The sequence below is a fragment of the Lolium perenne genome, chromosome 2 (genome assembly GCF_019359855.2).
Source record: "Lolium perenne isolate Kyuss_39 chromosome 2, Kyuss_2.0, whole genome shotgun sequence".
Taxonomy (NCBI): domain Eukaryota; kingdom Viridiplantae; phylum Streptophyta; class Magnoliopsida; order Poales; family Poaceae; genus Lolium; species Lolium perenne.
The window spans coordinates 265,171,836-265,180,020 of NC_067245.2; the positions used below are offsets into that span (position 1 = coordinate 265,171,836).

Genomic DNA, 8,185 nt, shown 5'->3' on the forward strand with positions numbered 1-8,185 from the left:
ATTGTTTGAATCTAGCTATGTTAGCTAAACAAAGTTGGAGGCTTCTGTGTGAACCAGAATCTCTATGTGCTCAGATTCTTAGAGCAAAATACTATCCTACGGGTGATATACTTAATGCACAGCTGAAAAAGGGCTCTTCATACTCATGGCAAAGTATTTGGGCCGGGTTACAAACTCTAAAGCGAGGTAATATTTGGAGAGTTGGGGACGGCTCAAATATTAATATATGGTCTGATTGTTGGATACCGAATGTCTGCTCCAGGAAGATTATCACCCCTCGAGGTAATACGATCCTTACAAAAGTATCTGAACTCATTGATCCCGTTACAAGATCATGGGATGAACCCTTGATCAGATCCATATTCAGAAGTGTGGATGTAATGAGAATTTTAAGAATTCCACTCTCGGTTGAAATGATGGATGATTTTGTTTCCTGGAATGCTACAAAGTCTGGCATATTTTCTGTCCGGTCTGCTTATCATTTGGAATGGGATCATCAGCATGGAGAGAAGCTACGTAGAACTATGCAGCAGGGGTCGGCAAATGTGAACCCAGTTTGGGCGAAGGTTTGGTCTCTCCGAATCCCAGCTAAGATGAAAATTTCCGCTTGGCGGTTTCTGCATGGGGCTATTCCGTGTAAGCTAATAGACATATAATCACTAGTAGTGTTTGCCCGGTGTGTTTGGTGCACTGTGAAGACACCCAACATTTGTTTTTCAAGTGCTCAAGGGCCGTGGAAATTTGGGAAAATCTGGGCATTGCTAATTATATTTTGGAGGCTTGCCATGAAGATAGAGAGGGTTCGGGAGCGTTTGAGGCTTTGCTCAGACTCCCTGACAGGAAGTCACCTCAGATTCCAGAACTCGGATTGAAGGAGCTTATTACAATAGCCTGTTGGTATATTTGGTGGGAGAGAAGGAAGATCGTTCATGATGAAAAGGTTCAGAAGCCTGCTAAATCGGCACAGGCAATATCAGTTATTGCCCTTAATTATTGGCGTGCGTTGAAGAAGAATGCAAGAGATCGAAATCTTGGGTGGGAGAAGCCAAAAGAAGACTTTGTTAAACTAAACGTCGATGCGGCTTTTTCGTCGGATTCTTGTTCTGGCGCTACGGGGGCAGTGATTAGTGATGAGAAAGGTGCTTTTATTGCCGGCAGTAGCTGTGGTCTTCAGTTTATAAGTGATGCCACTACAGCGGAGGCAAGAGCGGTTCAGGATGGTTTGATTTTGGCGGGTCAGGTTGGGTGCACCAAGATTGAGGTTGAGAGTGATTGCTCAGAGGTGATTGATACTATGTTAGATAATGGCAATTCAGCAGGGGTGGCAGCGGCGATCTTTGAGGAGTGCGCTTTTCTAGCGAGGGGTTTTGCTAAAGTGTGTTTTAAGTTTTGCCCGGGAGAGAATAATCAGGTTGCTCATAGGTTAGCTGCTAAGGCCAGTGGGTTTCACTCTGTCGTTTGGATTGATGAACCACTTGATTGTATAGGGGCTGAGTTAGCAACCGATGTAAACCTCTTCACGTTGTAACTCTTTGTGTTGGTAAAGTAGCAAGTACCAGACGCACTCTTTTCCTTCCAGGGTACCTAAGGGGGCTGAAAGGTTTTTAATGAGGCGGCTTGCTGACTTAATATATATGAGTTTCAAAAAAAAAAAGATAGAATACATCAAGTAGGGGTAGTGAAAATAAAAATGCATATAGAAACTGAGACACGCTTTAATGGTTATAGCTGAGTGGCCTCCGTTCCTACTTGATACCGAAGGAACCTGCAAGGCTGCAACTGAAAAAGAAAGCAAATCAGTACGCCATGAATACTCCGGCCAGATAAATCGTGTGTACATTCCATGACCGACTCAGCCAGAAAAAGGGCACAAACCGGCCAGAAACCATCGCAGATTCACTGCCTATCCCCTACCATCGCCACTTCCCCCAGCTGCCGCTGTTTCACGTCTACCGCTGCTGTTTCGTTCAGCCGCCATTGGCCAGGAACTAGGGTTTGGGGCAGAGCCGGACCAGAGGCGGGTAGGGGTCAACGCGAGGAAATCCGGGATTGGAAGAGGCGGCCGGGCGGGGAGAGGGAGAGGGAGAGGGAGAGGAGGGCGGGGATGGTACATACCGTCGCCAGCAGGGCCTGGTCGCCGGAGTCAACATGCCAAGGTTGAAGGAGACTGGGGTCGAGGAAGTCAGGCGACGGGATTCGGGAGGCTTCGTATGCGAAGGGGTACGCGGGCGAGGAGAGCCAATTCCAGGCCAATACGGAGGGTCGACCCTCCGAATCGTCCCTTTGAGAAAAACGCTTCGGAGGGGACGGGATGGAATTCACACCAGATTCTAGGAACTAATTCCTCACTCATCCAAACATTAGAACTAAAGGTCCTAATTCCAATTCCCCAATTCAGAGGCCAATTCCGTCCAAACACTAGTTTATTTTGTATTTTCTAGCTACGTGCTTTCTCTTTTTTTTTTTTGTTGTTGAGCAGAAAGCTACGTGCTTTCTCAAGGGATCACACATTCATACTCACGTGCTTGTATTTGGGTTGGGTCAAGTGCTTATGGGCCCATTCGTTGATCTGATTAAAGGCCCATCAATGATCAAACAGTTACAACGTCCACGACGAGCCCACTAACCTCACCATCCCCTAATGCCGCTGCTCCCTGAACTGTGAAGCAGCAAAACTCCATTCGCGAAGGCAGAGCTCCTTCTCGAACGTTCCCGCCGCCGCCGCCGCCGCCGCGCAGCCGTCGCCATGGCGATCACCGCACAGACTGTCGACATCATGGGCGAGCGCCAGTCCGGGCAGGACGTGCGCACTCAGAACGGTAGCGCCCCCAATCCTAACACTTGTCATCCCAGATTCCGCGATGTTGCGTGGGGTTCTGTAAGATCTAGTGGGCGAAGCAGCCATATGATCGCGCGCGGGTTTAATTTGCGTTCGTGCTTCTCTGTTTACAGTGATGGCGTACCAGGCGGTGGCCAACATCGTCAAATCGTCGCTCGGGCCCGTCGGGCTCGATAAGGTATCTGGCTTCCACATTGATCTACTGTGCGTCTGTGCGTGTTTGCCTTACGTCGCGAGGGGGAGAGGTGTTATATGTTGGCAAATTGTATGATCCACATCTTAGGATGTCGTTCCTCACCGTCAGGGATATTATGTCTGTACCTTCACGGGACGTCATCACCCGCACCGCAAACTTAGTTACCAGTGTCATTGTGAGATGCACTTCAGCCCTGATCAATGGCATGGTCTGTGATGTGCTCCTGTGCCGTAATCAGGATTGGCGCAGTTAGATGGAATTTTTGGATCCCGATAGTTTTGAAGAAACCCTTGTTCCAATGAGCTAATTTAGCTTCTGCGACTTATAGATGCTCGTGGATGATATCGGTGATGTGACAATCACAAATGATGGAGCAACCATTTTGAGGATGTTGGAAGTCGAGCATCCAGCGGCGAAGGTGATGCCCAGCTGCCCAGAATGGCCTTTCTTTGTTTTCATCGCTGCCATGTGCTTACGCTTTTCGTGGGTCCATTTATTTCCAGGTTCTTGTGGAGCTGGCCGAGCTTCAAGAGAAGGAGGTTGGAGATGGAACAACATCTGTTGTCACCATAGCTGCAGAGTTGCTCAGGGTAATGAATTAAGCTTTAACGACATTTTTTCCTTCCTGTGAATATTTCTACCATTTTGCATACGCATGATGTTTCTTTTATTTTTATCAGGGAGCCAATGATCTTGTGAGAAATAAAGTCCATCCGACCTCTATTATTAGTGGCTACAGGGTAAGCTTATAATTCCAATGTTAGCTGCAGTCACACTTCTATTCCATGAGAACATTTTGCAGGGAACACGTAATTTCTCACATTGTTTTTTTTACCTTCATATTCTACCAGCTTGCTATGCGCGAAGCTTGCAAGTATGTTGAAGAAAAACTTTCTGTCAAGGTAAACATAATATTTCCTGCGTAAAAATAGCAGTGAGCTCTGTTCCATTTGTTTAATGTCATGCTGGCATCAATGTTCGTCCGCATTTTCAGGTTGATAAACTTGGAAAAAATTCCCTCATAAACTGTGCAAAAACTAGCATGTCTTCTAAACTGATTCACGCTGACAGTGTTTTCTTTGCAAATCTGGTAAGTTACTACTCTCATGTGTGTACTTTAGGTTTATTAATCGTTCCTTGTTTCTTACATTTATGTGGACAGTAAAACTCCAAGATTTGATGGTATACTGTATATTTGATTTCTGTGGCATTTTTTAATATTAAATAATTATTCAGTCAATGATTTATTTCAAGGTTGTTTTTTCTCAATCTATTCTTTTGATAATGCTGGGATGTAATGTTGTTTATCGGACGAGATGCTTATCTGTGGAACCTAATGTTAGGGATCCAATTGTCTTTCTGGTTGCTTTGTTTAAAACAATCTGCTATTTAATTGACCTGGCCATGGTTTCTTAGGTTGTAGAAGCAGTTCAAGCTGTGAAGACTACAAACTCTAAGGGAGAAGTGAAGTATCCAATCAAGGTAAGTAAAGTTCATTCGGTTACAGTATACATTAAATCTATTTTAATTGTCGTAACTGCTACATTGTGAATGATGCACTATGTTTTGCGCCTTTGTAACATTTTACTCCTCTGATCTTTTTTGCTACCTACTGGATCCCTTCTTTCGGAATATTGATATAAATTCTACAGCCTATCTTATTGTTTGAACACTGTAGACACATCTATTATACTGTTTTCTTATGTTGCTTTGCTTTATGCACTATTTGTTTTCCCTGCTGGGCTATCTATTAGACATCTTGATATTATATGTACTAGTCTACAGCAGTCTTCCGGTCTTAATATCCTTCTGTCCTTTTCCTGGATATCCATTTAATTATTCTATGTAGACATGATATTAATTCATTTTACACAAGGTTTTGGAAATTATTCTTTCCACCTCTTAACTTTTGCTTGTCATGATTGCTCTGATGATTCTGCAGAGTATTAATATCTTGAAAGCTCATGGTAAAAGTGCTAAGGAAAGTTATCTGCTGAATGGGTATGCGCTGAACTCAGGCCGTGCAGCTCAAGGAATGCCTACTAAAGTGACCCCTGCTCGAATTGCTTGTCTTGATTTTAACCTTCAAAAGACAAAAATGCAAATGGGTGTTCAAGTCCTTGTATCTGATCCAAGGGAACTGGAGAAGATCCGTCAGAGGTATGTGTATTTTACTTCTTTTCACAATTCATTATAACTCTCTTTTGTTGTCTCTGGAACAAACTGATACCCTGTTTGTTTCTCATTTCTTATGCTAGATCTTCATTCCTATGGTCATTTGAACCAATTTTTTTTCTATTTTATAGTCTGCATTAGTTTATCTTATATAATTATCTTTTCTTGGCAGAGAATCTGACATAACAAAAGAGCGAATTGAGAAAGTCCTCAAGGCCGGTGCTAACGTTGTATTTACCACCAAGGGAATTGATGATATGTCACTGAAGGTATGTTTTAATAAATTAAGCAGAAGTGCTTCCTTTTTTTTTTTAATTTGACTGTTCTATAGTTTCGCAACACCACAGTAAGGACTATTTATGTATATTGTTGAACTGGTATACTCTAATCCTGAATGGCATGCTCTACTTAGCTGCGGGGTCATGGTATCATGAGAAAAAGTTGAGCATTATTTTTTTTTTGGATTGGAGGGAGTAATACATTATGCCATGATAAGTGCCCTACCGCAGATCGTATGGCACTTAACATAGCATAATGTATTACTCCCTCCGATCCAAAAAAACAGCTGCTCAACTTTTTCTAGATACATATGTATCTGTAACTAAAACATGTCTCTATATATCCGTATTTGGACAAAGTTGAGCAGCTTTTTGAGGGACGGAGGGAGTACTTATTTTAGCCTTTTTGGTTGAGTGTTGAATCTCACTAGCATCTAACATCTGGATCCAGCAACTCTCGATCTGATTTTTATGGCCTCAGAAGTTTTGTGTTTCATAATTGAATTGACATTGAAATGATTTACTGAATCACTGGGTTATTGTGATGAATATAGATATCTCTGTATGATGACTTCAACTGAATCTGCTTTGTTGTTGTGTGATGAAATATTGTTTCAGTACTTTGTTGAGGCTGGAGCAATTGCAGTAAGGCGTGTCCGTAAGGAGGATTTGCGTCATGTTGCCAAGGCAACTGGTGCAACAATGGTATGGATTTTTTCCTTCATATTGTTGATTAGATGGTTATGATTTTTTCCTTCATCATCGGAAAATACTTTTTTTCCTTCATATTGTCGATTTGACTTGTTTTTTTTTGCTGAACTCTTGCTTCAAATTCTACTAAAGTTGGTTGAATATTGTGCCAAGGTTCTGAGGCAACGGGCAACACATTTCCTGAGTCTCGTTGCTTTGCAATCGTTGAATACATTCATTTGACGATTTTCTTTTTCTGAGTATATGCTTTGCTATTCTTGTGTGTGAACTGTTTGTCAATATCCTCAAACTAGTAGGAACCTGCAGGTGACTACTTTTGCTGACATGGAGGGTGAAGAAACATTTGATTCATCATTCCTTGGACATGCTGACGAGGTTGTGGAGGAAAGAATTTCTGATGATGAAATAATTCTGGTGAAAGGCACAAAAAACACAAGTGCGGTTAGTATATTTCCATGGCAATTTTGAGCTAGTTTTACTGTGAATGACAAGAACATTAGTTCTGAAAGTGTAGATACATCACACCTGCATTTCTGTTATGCAGGTCTCCATTATACTTAGAGGAGCAAATGACTTCATGCTAGATGAAATTGAAAGATCCTTGCACGATGCATTGTGCATTGTGAAGAGAACCCTGGAGTCAAACATGGTAGAACCTGTTGCTGCTGTTCCTTTACCTTTTAGTTCCATGTAGCGGATTACACAAACATATGTTTCTCATGATATTATTAGGTGAATGGGAAAAAAATAATCACCTATTTCCCCCTGCCTCTCTTTAGCACTTTCTGCTAAGTATGCTGGTGCCTTTTTTTTCTTAAGCACCAGTGCTTATTTATACAAGGAAGATGCTTAACTAGGCACCTCTCCTATAGAAATAACCGCTAGTGCTTAAAAAGAAGCCTGGTTTATTTTTTTGTAAGCACCTCTATAAACACTCCCTATTGTACATGTCCTAACTGTCTCCATGCTAAAAACAGTATACTAGATCTCTTCGCTCTCTCTCCCTCTCTTCTGCAAGAAAGGCGACAGAGGCGACTCGCATTCCGGCGTTGGCTCCGGCGTCTCCCCTCCCCCGAGGGCCTCGTGCTCGTCGGTGTGGAGGGGGTCGCCGGATCTGACGACCGGACTTGTATACCTGTAGGTTTTAGGCCTAGTAGCTTACGGTTTCAGCTGTCCACCGCTGTGGCCTTGGCGACGACGGAAGATGCTTAACTAGGCACCTCTCCTATAGAAATAACCGCTAGTGCTTAAAAAGAAGCCTGGTTTATTTTTTTGTAAGCACCTCTATAAACACTCCCTATTGTACATGTCCTAACTGTCTCCATGCTAAAAACAGTATACTAGATCTCTTCGCTCTCTCTCCCTCTCTTCTGCAAGAAAGGCGACAGAGGCGACTCGCATTCCGGCGTTGGCTCCGGCGTCTCCCCTCCCCCGAGGGCCTCGTGCTCGTCGGTGTGGAGGGGGTCGCCGGATCTGACGACCGGACTTGTATACCTGTAGGTTTTAGGCCTAGTAGCTTACGGTTTCAGCTGTCCACCGCTGTGGCCTTGGCGACGACGGCGGCAGCTTCGAATAAAGGTGCTCCGGCGACATCCTCGACGGGGATGGACCGGGAGCCAAGGTCTTCCGATCGGGGACGGCGTGGCGGCGGCGCTGTCTTCGATGCGGACTTTTGTCCTCGGTCTCCGCCGTCGCGACGGCGCTCGCTCTGGCGCCGGAGTTGGAGTCTGCGAGGTTGTACAAGAGCTGGTCTCGCTTGCTGTCGGCCATGGCGGCAGCGGCGGCGGACACTGAAGCTCACTTGGATCCGCGCTGGGCAGGTGGATGCTGGCTGGAGGACCTGTCTTTCTCCCTCGGCTGCGGCGAGCGGAGTTTGCAGTTCCTCAACCTGGCGATGGCCTCGGGGTTCGGCCCCGGCCGATGCGCCACAAAGTCATAGGCTTCGCCGCCGGCGAGCCTTTTTGGAGGTCCACAAAGCTGCAGGAC

General features: G+C 44.5%; 1 protein-coding gene across 1 annotated transcript; it reads left to right on the forward strand.

The window, feature by feature from the left end:
* The first annotated feature begins 2,643 nt into the window (after positions 1–2,643).
* LOC127335850 (T-complex protein 1 subunit alpha) lies at positions 2,644–7,118 on the forward strand. Its single transcript, XM_051362586.2, has 13 exons — positions 2,644–2,819; positions 2,953–3,017; positions 3,364–3,453; positions 3,539–3,625; positions 3,716–3,775; positions 3,887–3,937; positions 4,030–4,125; positions 4,452–4,517; positions 4,978–5,195; positions 5,383–5,479; positions 6,107–6,193; positions 6,506–6,640; positions 6,744–7,118. The coding sequence occupies exons 1-13, from the start codon at positions 2,747–2,749 to the stop codon at positions 6,891–6,893; spliced, it is 1,275 nt and encodes a 424-aa protein (XP_051218546.1). The 5' UTR covers positions 2,644–2,746; the 3' UTR covers positions 6,894–7,118.
* The last annotated feature ends 1,067 nt before the right edge of the window (positions 7,119–8,185 follow it).